The sequence below is a fragment of the Vespula pensylvanica genome, chromosome 7 (genome assembly GCF_014466175.1).
Source record: "Vespula pensylvanica isolate Volc-1 chromosome 7, ASM1446617v1, whole genome shotgun sequence".
Lineage (NCBI taxonomy): Eukaryota > Metazoa > Arthropoda > Insecta > Hymenoptera > Vespidae > Vespula > Vespula pensylvanica.
The window spans coordinates 4,119,802-4,140,407 of record NC_057691.1 but is presented as its reverse complement, the minus strand read 5'-3'; the positions used below and the strand labels follow the sequence as shown (position 1 = coordinate 4,140,407).

At 33.5% G+C, this 20,606-nt stretch overlaps 1 protein-coding gene across 2 annotated transcripts in view; it reads right to left on the bottom strand.

Annotated features, from left to right (window-relative positions):
* The window catches only part of LOC122630769 (tyrosine-protein kinase Drl), a 75,677-nt gene that overhangs the window by 38,082 nt on the left and 16,989 nt on the right, over nucleotides 1–20,606 (bottom strand). For both annotated transcript variants that reach the window (XM_043815642.1, XM_043815643.1), the window contains exon 2: nucleotides 7,241–7,368. In XM_043815642.1, coding sequence (XP_043671577.1) covers nucleotides 7,241–7,368 — 128 coding nt within the window. The remainder of the gene's footprint in view (nucleotides 1–7,240; nucleotides 7,369–20,606) is intronic.

Below are 20,606 nucleotides of genomic sequence, written 5' to 3'. Positions count from 1 at the left end.
CTCTCTCTCTCTCTCTCTCTCTCTCTCTCTCTCTCATTTCTTGGCCTCGATCGTTGAAAAGTTTTATATTCCTCGGTAAGCAAAGAAATTAGTCGCCGTGGTTATCCCGTTCCGAGCTGTTTCGTGGCGAAAGCATGCAATTCAACGAGTTGAAATTGAATCTCTGCGAGCTTAAGCAGGCCACGAGTGGTGGTGGTTGTAGTGGTAAGTAGACTGGGTTGTTTCGCTCTCTTCCATGGAAAATACCTCGCAAAGTTTCGCATGGAAATACCGAGGCCCTTGACGTGGCAAATGAAATTATTAAAACGTCAACGCCACGTACCTCGACGATGAAGGCCACGACGAAAGTGAAAGAAATGAAGAGAAAGAGAAAGAGAGAAGGAATAAGCAAGCGTATCTATAAAAACGTAATTTCATTTCTTTGCAAATCGGCTCGATATTGGTAAACTTATCGCTTTAAAAAATCAACTTCGATTACGTCTTTCAAGTGTTATAGTCACTACCGATCAAAGATTCATTTTAATCTTCGCACCATCATTAATCATAAACTTTGTCATAAACATCAAACGCACATTTTTTCTTTCATTCTTTCTTTAGAAATTTTCTAAAATTATTTAGACGGAAATCATCACCATTATTGAAAATACTTTGATTACAATGTATAGACATATATATATATATATATATATATATATATATATATATATAACATACTAAATATAACATATAGATAAAATAAAATAATGTCAAAGAAGCAAATAGAATTGAATTGAAAAAATCTATTTCGCATTAAACAATAAAAGATTGAAACTAAAAGCAGCCACTTAAGTTGGCCAAAGTTAAAGTCTAATCGAGACGAAAAGATAGAACAGAAGGAGAAGATAGAAGAGAAAGAGAGGGAGAGAGAGATAGAAGTTGCAGTACTCTATTATGCATTCACCCTCTAGGAAGGACCTGCTTCTCTCTTGCTCTCTCTATCTCTCTATCTCTTTGTCTCTCTATCTTTCGTCGTGTAGTCTCTCGTATACCTTAACATAATAAGGCCGTATTATGCAGCATATACAAAATTTCCAGTTTAAACGCGAACCACGTTCGTACCTTAAGGCCTCGTACTCTCACGAATGGTCGCTTTTCTACGAGAAAGTTAAGCTACGAAAAGCGCACCTTACGTGACGCTGCCAGTGGCGAGTCTCGCCAGCTTTATCGGAGATAATGCCGATCGTATTTCATTTTGAAATATTACAAAATTCAACTCTACTGCAAAAATTCTTTCTCTCCATCTCTCTTTATCTCTTCTTTCGTGAAAGTATTGTTACACTCTGCTCGATGCATTTTTAAAATGAAGCTTGTACCAAACCTTCTTTTCTATCCTATTAAAAGACATTGAAGAAACATTGCAGAAATTTTATTACTTACTACTAATTACTATATCGTAATTTAAAAATTACGTAACACAACTCGAATAGCATGATATTTTTTTAAATGGATTTTTTAATTAATTAAAATAATTTGAACGGTTCGAATAATTTATGAATACAGTAAGTACATGGTATCTTACACAGAGACAATGATAAGAAGAAACGGAGGAAGGATATATCACCGAAAGGAGGCGTGCCAGTCTCATTCCTCATGGAAAATATATTTTCGGAGAAATTACGCGAGTCCGGTCTCGGGTTACGGGCGATTATGTCGCATAATCCGTGGCAGGCGCGTTCATCGGCGGTCTGAGGGGTGCGACGGGTAAACTCGGGGTGTCGGATGTCCCTGCGGCTGATATTCCCTGTTATCCGAAACACGAGGCTGTTATCTCACAGGACTTACCATACGGAAGCCACGAAGGGCTCCGTGGTGCCCTATGCGCGTACACATCACCTGCCCTCCACCTACTCTCCTGTAGGATTATCGAGAACGTACCAAGCATTAATCGGTTCGCATCAACGATCGTGATCTCGTTGAATTTCCAATTAATTCCACACTGTCCACCATCCTCTTCACCATTCGATATTAATACCATTAGTAAACTCTCTTTCCTCTGTTATTTTTTATTTCAAATATTTAAAAAATCATAATGACATTCGTCATTATATAGACAATAAGTAAGAAATTATTGATCGTAATATTGTTGAAAAATTGAAACATTGTATCGTCCCAATCGTATTTAATTTATTTCATAAAATATAAATTCTTCTATTTGTATTTAATGCAAAGAGAATGTTGAGGATTGTGGAGTATATATTGATCTGTGCTTGATGAGAAGAGATAAAGAGAAACGATCAAAGAAGAGAAAGCCTTTGAATTTTTAGTTCTCATTTAAATCAGGTCAACCATCGAACGATTTTCTTTCATTTCTTTCCTTTCAAAAGAGCTCTCAGAAAGCATGATATTTCATTTGAAGTTGTCGACTGAAAATATTATCGTGCTATAACCGATAGTAATAGAAGTAATACGATAAAGATATCAAAGAGAAGAGTTATAATCTCGTATTCGTTTGTAAACGTCAATGACCATCGTTACGATTTCGACAACGACTATACCACCGTTTGCCAACATGCACGAAAATACGATCGATTATTTACGGCCGCAATTTAATTAATTAACGGCAGCCGCGGTAATCGACGGTTACACGCGCGCAACTATCAAAATGAAATATCGTAGATCACGTATTTCGGCGCTCTCATACGCGTCGGGAACGACGGCAGGTCATAAATTCGTAATGAATGAGCTAACAATCGAAAGGATTTGTGTGTTCATTATTTTTTTTCTTCTTCCTTTTTTCTTTCATCGCGAACATCACTTTGAGCATACAAACGTATTTACTTTACGATGAAAAAAAAAAATGTCTAAGAACTTTCATTTTTTTTCTTGAGTTTTTCATTATAAAAAGGATGTTTACTATCATTGATTATTGAAAATAATTTTTTATTGTGATAATTAAAAAAAGATATATATATATTAAATGCAAATATGTTTATTCCATATGCACACTTTTATTGATATATTGAATATACATTGAAAAAGGAGTAATAGTTATAATTATATTTCAATGTGGTCAATACATTGAAACAATTTTTACATTACTAATTTCTTCTTTCTTTTTATCCTCTAAAGCTTTTCTAGGACAATCTTCTCGATTTATATAACGCGGTTCTTTTATAATTACAATTCGTCTTTGTCGACAATCGTTTCGATGGCATTCCTTTGGTTCTTTGACCTCTCGATGTCGGAAAGATTAAAGAAATCGATGATTCGAGGAAATAGAGGATTTTCATTTCCAGCTTCTTCTACTGGCTGTCGATTTTCAATTCGACTTGCAGCAAGAGAGGAAGAAGAACAAGAAGTAGGACATTAAGAAAGATCGATGTATTTGTGTTGTTGATCTAAAGTGGGCCGCTCATTTTTCAAAACGTTTAATATCCTCAATTGTTCTATCCCTATATATATATATAGATGGACAAAAAGTTTCTAAGTGATTAAAAAAATTTATTTGCAGATTATAAAAAAGACAAATCAAGAACCTTTTTTACAATCTGGAAAAATATTATTATTGTAAAAAAATTTCTAAATAACAGTATCTAATTGATGTTAAAAATTACTTAAAGACTTTTGAGCCGTCTATATGTACCTTAAATCCAAACTAATTTCATATGTATACACTATATAACTAAAACAAATATTTTATATCTGTAATAAAAAAAAAAAAGGAGAAATAATTTTTTTCCATTATTTCTTTTTTTTCAATTTCATATCCATCAGATTTCAAACGTTTTGGGAATAAACTTGAATTCGGGATGATTTGTGAATCATCCACTTGTTAAGCAAAAGCTCCTTATCACTTCTTCTTTCCCCTTATTGTTAGCACCGTTCTCCGCGAATAGCAAAACCAGGAGAGAAGAGAGTTGGATGTTGTGCAAAATGGGGTGGATATGACAGGGGTGGATGCTCGACCACCCTAGGGCGACAATTACTTGTAATACCGTCGGTCTCTCGAGGCCGATGGGAACTCGATGGGGCGTACTTTCGTTCCGAAAGAAAAAAAAAGGATATTATTGCCATCTAGAGCAATAGGGCATACACAAGCCCCTATCTACAATCGTACACCAAAAAAAGAAGGGGCGCGAGGCTTGCACCCTCATCTTATCGTGAATTCGACATTACCCGATCGCCCGAGCAAATCTTATACCCTTCGATTTCGGTTAGATCGAACGTCAGGATAATTGGGACAATCGGACAGACAGTCTCGATTCGAACGTACCAAGGGTAGCTCGTGAAACGAGACGATCTCGAATGACTAATCTTGAGTAACTCTAATACTCATAGATCAGCTGATTGTATTCTATCTGTATATATATATATGTGTGTGTGTGTGTGTGTGTTTTAAGATTTTAAGAGTCGAAAGATTTGATATAAATAGTGTAGTTGAACAAAATCAAATATTGAAAAAAATATATATTAGAATATTTGCATCGAGTGTAAATAAAAAGATGTTATTAATTATAAAGAAACTTTATGTATTTAAGATTAATGTATCTCAAGATGTATTCGACGGTTTATAGAATATATAATTTGTGTTTTAGTATATATCGATTGCTTCGAGTTCTTCATAATCAAGGAAAAGTAATAAATTGCTATGAGTCACGCACGAATCAGATCGAACGATTTGTACAGATAACCAGATTATCGATACACCAAGATTATTCGAGATTGTCTTTATCAATGGGAGGACACAGATAACTACGAGTAGAAACAGCGATGGTGAGTCAGACATTGCGGAGGGACGAGAACGTAAATTCCCTCGCACGACAAGAAGTTTTCGTGAACACAGATGAACGGATAGAGGAACGATACGGCACGTGTAATTGGGGTTGCAACCCTGTTACGCGAATAGACACGTCCAACTACTAGATATATACATAGATATACGCTTGCAAATCTCTTGGATATCTACTCCAATTTGATTTGTCCATTTGAATATCGATTTCTATATTTTCTCAACGATAAATCCTGTTTCGCTAATTTTAGAACTATTTTAATAAAATCTATTACCTGTTAGATATACATGATTTTAAGAAGTTACTATTTATGATAATTACATATGCTACGTTCAACGTAGAAATTTTAGTTAAATTCGATGCAATTATTATTACGTCTATACTACAATATAAATGTTTAATATATCTGCTCATTTCATGTTAATCCAAATAAAATATACGAGAGTCTTTGTAAATGGTAATATACATTGTTACGTGTCCCATGGTTTATTTTATAATCGTAACTGATTATTATTAGGATTTATAATATTTTAATGTAACATTTCATATTTAAATTTTCATTTATAAGAAATAAAATTGCAAAAATTTGGTATTGAGCATTCATTAAAATGAAATCGTACGATCGATTTTCGAGGAGTCGGCTCGACGAATCGAAACATTTTTTATTAGCTCGACACGGTAGGAAGCAATCGATTCGTAATGGGATGCAAATTGTTCCGTTCAAAGGCGAATGAAATTATGGAAGCGTCGGAGCATTCGACCGTATACGAGGAGTCTCCCTCGCATACGGGTACGCGTCGTTGCATTTCTCTGATGATTGAATCCTACCTCGCGTTTCTACCTTCTGCGTTTTACATCTGTACACTTGCGACATTTATAAGATGATCGTGACGTTATCCATATTGATAAAGAGTATGTACTGGTACTGGATTATGCCATTTAAATCTTTTCGTAAAAATAATTAATTATTTAATTTCCTATATTGTCGGAGGTGATTATAATATGATTTAATTTGATATAATTTGAAAGTAAAGAACGATTAATTAATTTCTTCAGTTTAACTTGATATCTCAAATATTCGTATAAACTCGTTATTTTTTGATTACTACATATCGCAATTTCAAAATATTGAAATATGTTGAAGTATTGGTGTTTTAATCCGAAAATCGATATTTTTTAATTTTACCGAATTTTCTATCGCATATGGATGTGTGTAAAATAATGGTTTCACTGAGGATCACATCAAATATTTTTTTATAACCGTATAATATACACGATATGTATTTATCTGTAGCCAACATTTAACACGAAGTATATACAATATACAGAGAAAGTTGTCTATTCTTTTATATGGATAATTATTAAGTTATTATCGAAACTATTTTATTTCTATATGATCATATTCGTGTGAATTCATTTAATGCGGATCGATTAAAAGAGGGTATACATTTCAAGAATTTGAAACGAGAAAGATAAGTGAAAGGAGAAACGATAGTCACGTAGTCACGATTTCCTTGTCGTTTAACGTCCGAACGAAGTCACGACTTTCCGCGTTTTCTCTTGTCCGATTGAGTAGAAGAAGGAAGAAAGACAAGGGTGGGAGGTGGGGATAGGGGAGTGTTTTAGAGGGTGAGTACGGTTTCCTTGGTGACTAAAGGGGGAAAGTAAAATCGAGGCACGGACTGCCACTCTCCCATCGCTTGTTTGTATTTCATATTGATAGAGTATTGATATAGTCCTCGACCAAGCCCTCCACCCTCTCTCATCGAACACCCTCTTGCTAAACTACCGTGACGATGCTCTAGAGCCCTCTCTACGCGTTTCTGTATGTATACACGTGTACATATCTACGTATGTACATATGTATCGGTACATAGTCGCGTTCATTTAAACGAGCATACCATGACTTAACACTTAAAGGACCACCACTATCTCTCGCCATTTGATTCAACTGACCAAGCGAATATTTAACATGTTTTATGCAAATAAGATCTATATGTATGTATATATTATACGTACGTATGTATGAACGTATCTATCTCGTGTATCTATTAACATCTATAATAAGACGATGCGATAAAATATAAGATAAAAAGTCAAAATATGTTGCAAACAAATTTTCCAATAGAAAAGTCATACGATTATAAACCATCGATCGGTACAGTTTAAACTTAGTATAGGTATTTGTTTTAAAACAAAATATGATTAAACGAAAAAACAATAAGTTTGAAGATAAAATCTAAAGCGATGTTCGTATTAAAAAAAAAAAAAAAAGGAAAAAAAAATATTCGTATTAACATAGTTAATTTTACATAGTCGCGGTCATCGACCTTCACTTTCTCTTCATTTATTATTCCGTTCCAGCTTTAACGGGAAAAATATTCCTCGACATTTAGTCTTCGGCGATAAAGTTTGACGACGATATATCCAAAGGGAAAGAAGAAAAAGAAGAAAAAGACATGCGTACATACCGGGTGACCGGCTAGACTCTGCCAGGAAAATTCAAGATCTGCTATATTCGCTGGCACCGGAACGACAAAATTCATGGCGTACGCGTTGACCACCCCCTCTCTGACGTAGTACAATTCCGCCTCGAGTCCTGAAAGCAGAATATGCCAGAGAACGGATATCGATCGGACGATCAATTATGAAAAAGGCATGGGCCGACGGCGGCGACGGCGTTGGCGGCAGCGACGGCGGCGGCCGATGCGAGGGCAAAGTTCTTCTTCTTTCTATCGACTAACTTTTCCCTTCTTCTCATCCTCTTATTACTATTACTAGTACAACTACTACTATTATTACTACTACTACTACTACTGCTGCTACTGCTACTATTACTATTACTGCTAGTACTACTCCGCTTAATCTTACTTCTTTTGTTAGAAAGAAACGACCTATCACGAACTATGCCGCCACGTGCAGCCCTTAGGAAAGGTACATAAATTTACGAGTACGATGACCAGCAGGGTTTATAATACCATTTTATTTGTAATCGTTAATCTTGTAAATTCTGATACGTTTTTATATAAAAATATTCCAAGATTTTTTCTTTTTTTTTTTTTTTAATGAACCTGTGTCAATATAATAATATAAGGATGATCGTAAAAATTTGAAAAATTGAAAATCACTTCGTTCTAACCACGTAAAGCGTTTTCGACATATCGTAAAAAGCTCTTGATGGTTATTACCACTGCGTTCATCGGATCGTGAAATCGTATATCTTGTGAAGTTATCTGCCGCAGTAAATATCTTGGGTATTCACCAGATGGATTTTAAGATGCGAATCTCCCAAGAAAGATAGAATAAAAGAGAAAAAGGAACAGGCATTGAAAGAGACATAATACTCGAGATATTATACTCACTACGAGATAACTTATCTGATTAATTTCTTCTCATATTTAATTTGAATTAATATTGAATGAGTATTGCAATCTAAATCGTCGTTAAATTTTCTATGAAAACGTAATTAATTTCTTTTCTTATTTAATCCAGCATATCATTATATTTTCAACTTTATTAAAGATTCTTATTGCTTCGTGAAAAAGAATTTTCTGTTTTAAATCCTTTATCAGAGATGTTACACAATCTGTTAGATTTACTGTGCATAATTAATAAAAAGAAAGCAAAGAAAAAATTAAACATGTAGAGAGAGAATAAAAGAAAGGATAAAAAAATTAAGAGATAAAAAATAAGAAGAAAGAGAGAGAGAGAGAGAGAGAGAGAGAGAGAAAAAGAGCAATGAAGAAGAAAAGAAAAGCCAGCGTATCTCTATCTCTTTCATTTTCCTTTTCTACGTTTCACCGTACGATCTCTCGTGTGTGGATCATCGTCTGAAAATCCTTTTCGTGGATTTGAGCGTTACTCGTACGTGAATACTGCACGTTTCTACACACTACCATAGACATTCCCTACATTTTCCTCAATCCTCGAAAATTCCGTGGATAGGTAAGACGAGAAGGTCAGAATTTTCTCAGCCCGATCGCAGCGTCATTCGTGTCTACCTTCACGTATGACTACGCAATTCGATATCTCGCTGGTGAACGATATCCAGAGATGTTCCTCTAGTAAATATATTTATATACAAATACACATATATCTAGTATGTATAGGTTTACTTGTATTTTACCTATATGTGTACGTACATACATATGTAAGAAATATACGCTAGAACGTAACCATGGAAACGCTTTCTCTTCATGATACCACGATAAGACGTTTTTGACGATGTGAAATATTCCGATTTGAAATATACATATGTATGTACGTACATGTACATATATCCCTTGAGACCGAAAAAGACTAAGAGAAAAAGAGAAAGAAAAAGAAAAGAGAGAGAGGAACAAATACTTCTAGTTCTTGGTCGACTATACCACGTTCAAACAAATCTCTTGTATAATGTCCTCTTGCACGAACGTTTCTGTAGGCTTTTGGTATATCGTATATATCGTATATATACACGGTGGAACAATAATTTTGATTTAACCATGAATATCTCCGTTTTTTTTTTTTTTTTAAATTAATTCACAAAAATTGTAAGGTACAGAGGAACCATGCTACAGCAGTAACAATTTTTTTGCAGATAAAAGGACTTGCTTGAAGAATAAATCAAGTTCAACTTTGTTTGTTTTAACAGATACATATGTTTTTAATTGCATTAGTCGATGCATCTCTACATTCTCAATAAAAAAATATTAATCTATGTATGTCGAGAAGTTATCAGTTTAGGAGATATTTATAAGCGTTTAATCTGCGCTTATTCCGCACTTACTCTGCTTGTGTATGACTGTGCTTTTTTGCGCTTATTTTGCAATTATTCTGGCTTTACTTTGTATTTTTGTTTCAAATTTCTACGACTTTTAGTTTCGAAGATATTGCCATGTAAATGAAAAAAAGTAACTATTATTAATATGCAATAAAATTTTGTTGTTGTTAAAAAATTAATTTGTTTATTAATTATTTATTAATTTAAGTAATTTCATAAATCAGTCGCGATCTGAATTTTTGGTTGACAAATTAATATAAATTTACTTTGTAAAAATTTGTTTATAAAAATTATTTATAACAAATTGTTAATTAATTATTAACAATCGCTTTAAAAAATAAAGAAATTTTTACCCTTTAAAATGATACTAGATTCAAGTTTCTACGACTATTAGTTCGGAAGATATTCCCATGTAAATGAAAGAAGAGTTTATTAATAATATAAAAAAAAATTTTGTTGTTAAAAAAATAATTTGTTTATTAATAATTTATAAACTTATGTAATTTTATAAATTAGTCGCAATCTGCATTTTTAGTTATCAAACTAGTATGAATTTACTTTCTAAGAATTTGTTTATAAAAATTGTTTATAACAAATTGTTAATTAATTATTAACAATCGCTTTAAAAAATATAGAAATTTTTGCCCTTTAAAATGATACTAGATTTAAGTTTCTACGACTATTAGTTCGGAAGATATTCCCATGTAAATGAAAGAAGAGTTTATTAATAATATAAAAAAAATTTTGTTGTTAAAAAAATAATTTGTTTATTAATAATTTATAAACTTATATAATTTTATAAATTAGTCGCAATCTGCATTTTTAGTTAGCAAACTAGTATGAATTTACTTTGTAAAAATTTGTTTATAAAAATTGTTTATAACAAATTGTTAATTAATTATTAACAATCACTTTAAAAAATAGAGAAATTTTTGCCCTTTAAAATGATACTAGATTCAACTTTCTACGACTATTAGATCCGGAGATATTTTCATAAATACAAGATGTTTACAAGAAGTCACTGACCTACATAATTTCATTCAAGTTAATCAATGACCCACTGACCTATATAAATTCCAAGAATTTACGCCGCTCAGCTGTTTGAGTTACTATTACTATACTATTACTACGAACAGGTGTAGTGTACAAATTATGAATGAAAATCTTTGGAAGGCGATATCTCGGGAACGGAAAGTCGTAGAAACTTGAAACAAGTACCGTTTTCAAGAGTAAATTATTCTCTATTTATTTAAATATTGTAACAATATTGGTATAATAGAACCGATTTTGTTATTAATTTTTTAAATTGAACTTTTTCTTTTTTTCGTGATAAAGATATAACTACAAACTGAAATCATTTCAATTTTTATTGTAATTATGTAAATTTTATTTTGTTTATGTAAAATAAAGAATAGAAGATCTATTAATAGTCAATAATGTCCGAATTTGAAAGATCGAAAAATCGAAAGAATTTTCTTTCTTAACTTACTACTGTTCTTACTACATTTTAGTGGTAACTCTCTACATGGTTCCTTTGCAATATATACATTAAAATATCTTTTGAACTAACAGTTTTTTAACAATACTTGGATTAATACATTTTTATTAAAAATGTCGAGTTACATGAACCAATGCCATTAAAAAGAATAGAAAAATACAAGGTGATCAAAATGGATATAGAAAAATATATCGTTTTCCTTAAAAAAAACAATCGTATCATTTTTCTTCGATCTATCTCAAATATAACAATATTTTTCCATTTATTCGCGATAATATCTTTTAACTATATAAAGAGCAAAAAAAAAAGAAGCACAGAATATCCTGATTCTTTATTTTAATAATAATCACGAATAACAAAATGTAATCCACATATTATTTTTTTAAAGCAGCGAACTTCAACGAGACGTCAAGATAGATGTAAATTCATTTTAATATTCACCATCCAAGTTGAATATTTAAATTTTATAAAAGCATTTGATCGAAAAAAAAAGAAAAAACACGTGTAAAAAGATCACTCCGTATTTTATGTCGTTGGTAAAATGTATAGATATCATTTTTTATTTGTAAAATTTATCTCATTTAACTAATACGACAAATTTTTATATTTTTCTCATTCGCTTCGTTTTCAATATGTAAAAAAATATTCAATTAGAAAAAAAAGGAATGTCTTCATATTTCTATGGAATAGTCTATCGATAGTTACTAAAAGCAACGATTTGCCCCTAAATGCGTAACAAGTTGTCGATAGAGAGAAGACATCTATTTATAAAGTCGAAAATGTCCTCACGCGAATGGCGTTCGTCATTCGAAACTCGAACTGCCTAAGCCTCGTCGATGTCGCTACGGCTTTCTCGCGTGACGAAACTTTCGAGGAGCAATCTAAAGTTTCCTTCTGCTTCCGCCATTTCGCATGATCTCTCCGTGACTGCAATTTCTATTTCACGCTTCGCCGTAGAAACAACAGGCCGCTATTAATTTTCCCTTCGCAGCCTCCATGTTCCTACGTTTCGTAAACAAATAAATATTATTATCATTATTATTGAATGATTAATCGCGAGATTAATCGAAATTCGTTCTCGTCGCGAGTTCTACTCGACATTGTTCGCGGAAATTCATAAATTCCAATTTCTGTTCTAATATTCTAATAAAATCTTACTTCGAAAATTGCAAAATGGTAAATAAATATTATACATCAGAATGTTTTAAATTAACATCTTCCAAAGTAGTCCATTTTTAAATAATTCGACTATTTAATATATAAACGATTTAACTTTGAGAAAACACGACTTAATAATCTTTACCGAAAGTTAATTGCAAAATTCTTTGAAAGAACAATAAAGTATATTAAATAATTTTTATATATCTACTATCTAAGAGCACACACACACACACGTTTCGAATACCCATGTCGATAGTTAAGACGATGGCGAAAGGGAAGTTGAGCGTTAAGCGAACTAAGAAGATTAAGCAACTTTCTACTCTGTAGTTCGTAGTCTCGCGGAAGAAAGACAAACACGAAGGAGCAAAGAAAACGATAAGATCCTACCCTCTTTATTCGGTTGGAGGTTTAAGCGAAGGCATCGCGAGAAACAAATTAATTTCCGCTTACCTCGAGACGCTTTCGCCCTTGTTAATTACGAGCCTTGTCTATCGCACAATCCCACTACTACCTATCGACTGTGACGTAGCTCAAATTTCTATATTGATCGTACTCTCTTTTCACAACATTAAATACAGATTACTTTCGACAAAGAACATTAACACACACTACTAATACAATAATGTCTTGTTGTTTCTATAAAATGAAATACATATCCGATCACTAATATTAAAAGTATCCAATCAACAATAATTTCTCTTTTTATAATAATAACACATTACGTGATACTTGTTACTAAATAAGTGATACACAATGATATGAATTAAAGTTAGACAGTTAATATAAAATCTTTAAGAAGCAACGCTCTATTAAAATGAATTTATTGCTACAAAAGGTTTCACAAAGTTTCGAAGCTATTATCCAGAGTATAATATATTTCAAAATAATCCTCGTGCTTCAAGTACTAAAATAATCGCTCCCAACTTCGTCCATTCTTCTGACTAACAAATACATATATTTTTTTGTGACGTTCTTTGAAAAAGAAAAATTATTATAGTTATCGTTAATAACGAACATAAGAAAAAATAATATACTGCAAGTAGAATTTACATAACTGTTTTATGTAATAACTTGGAGTATCCCCGAGGAGTCATAGAAAAGGATTGAAAATATGAAAGAGGATTGAATCTCCTGATATTACTCGATCACATACAAAAAAAAGAGGAAGACGATAGAGCTTCCATCGGATTCTTCTTCTTTCTCTTAAAAAAAGAAAATTATATATATATATATATATATATATATATATATATATATGTGTACATATATCAACGAGATAAATCTTGGATGATCCCAAGAGAGGAAGAAGTCTGTGGACCGGCTAACTTCGGCTGGGATTAAGTTCCGTAATGCTAAGATGGTTTCACTGGTGCAACAAATGAACGTAATCCTGTTACGGGGCGATATAAAACCTCGTAAGGTTTCGTCGTCCTCGACTAAACCGTACTAATCCACTGCTTCTTCCTTTTCTTTCTTTTTCTACCCTTTACGTTTAAAAGCGTCCTTAAATTTTATCAGATATATATCTTCAATGTTCATTGTGTTTTAACTGTTCAATTTGTTGCAATCTCAGTTCTAAGATCTTTTTAAAATTTATTAAAACGAAATTGTAATATAAGCTCGAAAAGATAATAAAGTTGTTCAATGGAAGGATACAGTCAATATGAAAAACTCTTTAAATACTAATATATTCGTATCTACGTAGTCTAATAAATCTTATATTCTATTCTCGAGAGTAGGAAAAGGGATTCTCTTTATGAAATTTTCCAAATACCATTTCGCAAGGAATCACGATCGAATCCATCATGCCGAGCATATCTCTGAAAAACACTCGGCTTCGTAGGTCGCGGACCAATCTATCAATTTACTTGCAGAGAGTGGCAAAGGAAGAAACGAGAAAGAAGAAGATGAAGAGAAAAGGGTGTCCCGTTTTCCAAGCTCTTCCCATGGGACAAGTGGAGAGGAATCTGGAATGGGTATCGAGGGCACAGAAGATGGGTTATGTGTACCTCTCGATGCCGAGAGTTCAGTGGTTGGGTTTCTCTCGTGCTAAGTAGAAAATCGTGTCTGGCATATGAACGGGCGGCCGTCGTTGTTGGTCGTTGCAGAAGATCGCTAATGTTGCTTTGGGTGTGCCAGTGCACACCCATAAACGCATTACTCCTCTCGAATTTCATCGAAAGACCCTGTCCAATCGCAACATCGATGACTAAGTCTATTCGAAGGAAGGGTTTCCGGATTTTACATCAAAATATCCTCTATTATATTATATATTGATCTTCGATTTTAATATAATTTTATATTATAAGATAAATGATTTCATTGGTAACTTGACTTTTCTTGTCCCATTTAAATCGTTAATTAAGACATTAAATACATATGTTTTATACATATGTTTTAGAATATACCTTTTATCAAACTATCGTAATTTAAACAGAAATATTTACAGTGAATATTTTAAAATAAAGTCAAAAAGAATAAACGAAAATAACACGTAGATAAAATAATTACGTGCCGATTGTATCGTCAAACATTCCGACGAATAAAAAAGTACGAACAATTACGAGAGACTTACAAATTTTAATTATTTCGACTTTTCCAACACATTCTATAAATCTACAGTATCTTTTTCAAACTACAAACTGAAGAAAAAATGCTATTCGAAAATTTCTAATAAGTTGCAAAATATATTTTACGAACGAAAACTTGAAATGGTTTTAAAATTGGGTGCGCACGACGAGTGTGCTTTTTGCGATCGAGAGCAAAACAAAATGAAAAAAAGAGAAAAATAAAAAACAAAAAAAGAAAAAAAGAAAAGGAAAAAAAAGAAGAGAAAGGAAAAAGAACAAGAAAAAAAGACGACGAATAAATAAACAAATACAAATAGATAGAGTGATAGATAGAAAGAGAGAGACAGAGAAAATGCAAGAGAGAGAAAAGTACTCTCACGTTAACGAGAATCTGAGCGAACGCGCGCACATGATGCGTCGTCGTTGTGTAGGCGAACGGAACGTTTGATCTCTCCACCCCCATCCCTTGCCCTCACCCATACTCGGTTCGCTTTTGTTTACGTTAATTCTGAAAACCCCGCTATGAACGTCTCTACCGAGCTTTTATCCGAGGGATTATAAATGGAGCTCTTTCTCTCTCTCTCTCTCTCTCTCTCTCTCTTGGTTTTTTTTTGTTTTTTACCCTCGTCATCCCTTATCGTTCGACCGAAAGAATTATCGCGCGTTCGTTCGTTTACTTTGCATCAACGCGCTGCATTCGCGCTTTCGTTGCATCATTTAATGTGCTTTGTAGAAACAAAAAAAGAACAAATAAAAAAAGAAAAGGAAACAAGTATGGCGTCCACATATCATTTTATACAATTTAAACGAAAAGAAATCTTCTTCTACAATTGTGTTTAATTTATTAATGAAGCTTTATCAGAGTCAACGATCATTCACCTTCTCTTTTTAACTCTACCTCTAGATTCTACATACATATACACATACATACATACATATATATATATATAATATACATACACATATATATATATATACATATACGTGTAATAAAGCGAATATCATCTCTTCGATCTAACTAAAGTTCAACACGTGAAATTAGCAAAAGAGAGGGAATGAGTAAGAGAGAGGGAGAGAGAGAAAGAGACAGAAACGAAAATCTCATCCCCGTTGAGTTCAACTCTCATCGTGAGATCGAATTAGCATAGGGATCGACGTTGTATCGCAGTCTGATGCGACGTCAAATTGAATTTGTAATGTACGCGCGCGCGCGCGCGCGTTCGAGCAGCCGTGATGTGTACAGAACGCGTCGTTCGCGAATTGAAGTATAGTAATGCGTACGCGCTACGTAACATTGTTCTAACAAGCGCTTTCTCTACATACGCTACTTTACTAATCGAATTTCCCATTAATTGTGTGACTCATGTTAAATTTGGCTCATTGTAAATTCTCAAATTTTGTACGATCGCCTACTGTATCGAAATAATTTTTCCAAATGTAAAATACATGTTCACGCATTTACCGATAATATCAATGAAATATACGTCATTTCGTATCAATGTGCAAAACTATTGTTTAAAAATAAAAAAATAATTTATATAAGTATGTGTGATTAATAAATTAAATGAAACAGATTTTTGTTCGAAAGAGTGTTCATAACATATTCACAGGAAATCCGATTACATTGAAATTAATTGTAACTCTATTTAAAGTTAAATACGAAAGATAAAACTTGTACAATTTTCTAAGGAACAACTTTTCTACGAAGTAAAATCCACTTCTGATAAAATCAATTCTTGAAATGTCCAACATTTTTCATACTTGTCTAACGTATATATAGTTAAATAATTTTTATTTATAATGAAATGTTTCGACTATAGTATATCAACCAAATCGCAGACACAGTATATTTTCTTAAGCGAGATTACAGGGAACCCAGGGTGAATTCGACGTTCTCAAGCATGAGATAGATTCTAGTAGAAGAAGAAGAAGAAGAAGAGAAAGAAGAAGAAGAAGAGGAAGAGAAAGGAGAAGGGAAAGGAGAAGGGGAAGGGGAAAGAACGTAAGCTATGGAAGTTCCTGGAGATTTCGATCGGGGTCAGGAGCTAAGGTAAACACATTAAGGATACAACATCCTGTAGGAAACACATCCTGGTAGTAGGAGTGGGCGCCTCGGGGGTACGATCGACTGAACCGGAAATTTGAACGTCTCGAGAATCGACGACGTTCGTCGAAGGTAGAGGAAAAAGTTTGGTGAAGCAGATGAAATGAGACATTTAATGTCAAAGCCTATATTCCTTCTCGAGTTATGTTAGTGGATAGGTACATCCTTCGGTGTCTTGCTCAGACTATCATTCAATATATTTAGGTGAATCGATTAATTATACGATTAGATTTCATTAATAAATATCTATAATCATTTATGAGCATTATTTTAACGTCTCATTCGTTACATGTTCGAAGTTAATTTTCCAGTTTGAACAATTACTTTCTCAAGCGAAAACGAACTAAGATAGAAGGAGAAACATACCTTCGAGTGTTCGAGCCCACGTGATTCGCAACGTTTATACGAGACGACTTTAATCTTTCGTGTCTCTGGAGTCTTTTCCAACGGTTTCCCTTGTACCTTACTTCACCCTTTGTTTATCCATTCGTAAATGGACCATTTTCGCTCGTACGAGCACGCCTATCCTCCGTACCGTTCACGTTTCCAAGATATGCTTCTCCATTCGACAAACCAATATTGGCATCCCTGCCTTTTGCTCTCGATGAGTCGGGATAAGTTTCCCCGTTTAACCGTATCTCGAGTAGCTATCGAAGATTCCCGAAACGCTTAAAGTAGTTACTTCGAATCCCCTGGCTATCGGAAATCCTGATATTCCAATGTACTTGTATGTATGTGTGGCGTGTATGTATATATATACATGTATATATATGATAGGTGAATATCTATCCATCCGTGTGCGTTCGTTCGTAACCACACCATTACCTTGATACTTTATTTTCGTTACGTCGAAACTTTTGCTATTTCGTAGGGATCTATGTACTTTGCGAGTTGCCATCCCCGTCCATGAGCATCGAATATACAGAGTGGCCTATGTTGATTCATAAATAGATATGTATAGAGTATTAGATGCAATTGAAAAAAAAACGATATTGAGATTTGTTTTCCTTTGCATTTTTTTTTATTTTTTTTCTAATATAATATTTTTTAACGATTTTTATCTCTCTTTCGATCGACATATAAATCCAAGATTTTTCGGTTTTTTCATTAGTATATTAAAATGGGTCACCCTATACGTAAATATCTTCTTCTATTCGTATATATATATATATATATATATATATAAAGTATAGGCTACCTACCTATACTTTTGTTTGGATTAACTCGATTTAGCCGGCTTCGCATTCGAGCTTTTAGTCGAATTAACTGTAGAACGCGACGCTATCGCGGCTACAACATTTTCACCATTTCCCTCGCTTAGCTTTCCATTTCCGTACGTATGTACGTATATGTATAACGTAGCCAGAACATTTCGCATATCATCTTTTGTATCTATACTTGTCTAACGCTTTCGTATTACGAAGAGCACTGTTTCAAAGAGAACCCTTCAGAAATATGATTATTTCCATGCGACGACTAGATCGACGTATAATTTCCCTTGTTACTTGATATAATTTATAAGATAAATACAATACTCTTATACTCGTTGAAAAGCAGAAATCCAATAGAAAAAGGTCGAAAGGAGATTAATTAATTATTATATATCTTTTTTTTTCATTAATACTTTAACATTGTAATAAAAATTTTTGTGTTGTATTTTTTGCTTTTACGAATAAAAAAGAGTATATACCCAGTACCGTGGTAAAATTTTCTTTAAACGAATTTGTCATTCTTTATTCTCGTTAAAATATTATCTCCGATTAACAAATTGAAATGTCTTATCTCTAAAATTTAATCTGATTTATCTAACTTTTTTGATAAAAAGATTTAATTATCTGATCCTCTAATCCTCTAACGATTTTTCTCTAAAAACACAATTTCATTAACCTATATTCTTTCTCTTTTGCAATTCCACCATCGCATCAATGTAAAGTATCTTAGCGATAAAACGGGGGACCGACCTTGAATTTTGATTTCCCCACGTACACGTTTTATCTGGATCATTTATCGCTAGATCGTCCATATACATATAGGTATATATGTATGAAGGTAGCTATTACATAGAGACGTATAAGTATGTGAGCGTACGTGTGTGGTAAAGTCGAATAGAATTCCAGAGAAAAGTCATTTATCGTGGTACAGAAAATAAGAGAGGAAAAGAGAAAGTAAGAGAAAGAGAGAAAGCACGCAGTGTCACGTTGACTCGTCGAATTTGCAATAAAGAAGATAGATGCGCTGGACGGAATATCGCCAGAAGCTAATCTTTTACTCTTCTGTTGCTCCTTCGTAACGTGCTACACCCTCATTCGTAATTCATTAAGATCTACCTCCTTTCGTCGACGAGGCAGCAAAGTACACGACAAGCGCTACAGAAAAATTCTGAAAGAATAACTTTCTGTGCCAGCTTTCTTATCTTCTTTTTCGTCTCTCTCTTTCCCTTTCTCTATTCTCTTTATTGTTAAATTATTTTTAAATTATAGATCGCCCTGGTAGAACGCACATATAAAAACACAAAATTAAACTTAAAAAATAAATCATATACCTACTTGTCGAGAGTTAGAAGAGAAAGAAAAAATTTTCTTTACGAATTTAAAATAACCGAGAATGTCTAGAGAAAAAGAAAAAAGCAAAAGAAAAGAAAAAATATCCGCGGTTTCTTAATTAATACAATCAAGTACAAAAACCTTATGTTTGAAAACATTTATAGGTGTACATTTATTTAAGGATCAAATGTTACGAATAAAAATAAATCTTTAAGATTAAATGTCACGGTATTAAACGAACATGATCATTTATGTTAAACCAAAGAAAATATGCAATCTAACCAATTTGTAACATTAACCTAAGAGATGTGCGTTAATTTTGAGGGTGAGTGTACTCCGAAAGTGGTCCATTTAGTGTTCGTGCTTGCACTTGGCGCGATGAAGAGAAGAGAAGGGTGAGTAGAGAAAAGGAAAGAGAAAGAGAGAGAGAGAGAGAGAACCGGATAGCGAGGGTCGTTCGAGCAAGCTGGCGTTACTTCTCGCAAATTCTCTCGGCTGAGAAAGAGAGTATGAGAAAGAGAGAGGAAGATAGAGATAGAGATAGATAAAGAGAGAAAGAGAGAGAGAGAGAGAGAGAGAGAGAGAGAGAGAGAGAGAGACCCTCTCGTACTTTGGCTGAAAATTATCTGCACTCGTCCAGTGTCAGTTTCCTCTGTGAAAACTCACTTCTACAATACTTCTCTTTTCCCTATTGTTCTCTCTCTCTCTCTCTCTCTCTCTTTCTCGTTCACTTTCTCACTCTTATTTTCTCATCCTTCAGTCTTTTATCTCTCTTTCTTCAGACCTTGTCTCGCTCGACATCCAGTTAGCCTCGTATTCGGAGAATCGTGCGAACTGTAAGAGTTTGTCGGATGGTTTGCGAAAAGATTAAAAAAGAAAAAGCTACGGAAAAACACGGTCGGTATGAGTGGAAGAGAAAGAAAGAGAGATAGAAAAAAGGAGAGAGAGGGAAAATAAAGGTGAGAGATAAAAAAAGAAAAGTTATTGGTGGAAGGAGAAAAGTAGAGAACGAGAAAAAGAACAAGCTCTCTTCTCGTGCCGAAGGGCGGAGAATCGTTGTTTCCCCCGAGTGGGCCGAGAAAGAGCGTCGTCGAGTTAGAGGGATGTTTGTCTTTAATTAAAATCAGTCGCAACCCGTTTTACGTGCCTCACTGATTCTACTTCACCACCATTTTCTCCATCCTTCTCTATATCTTTCT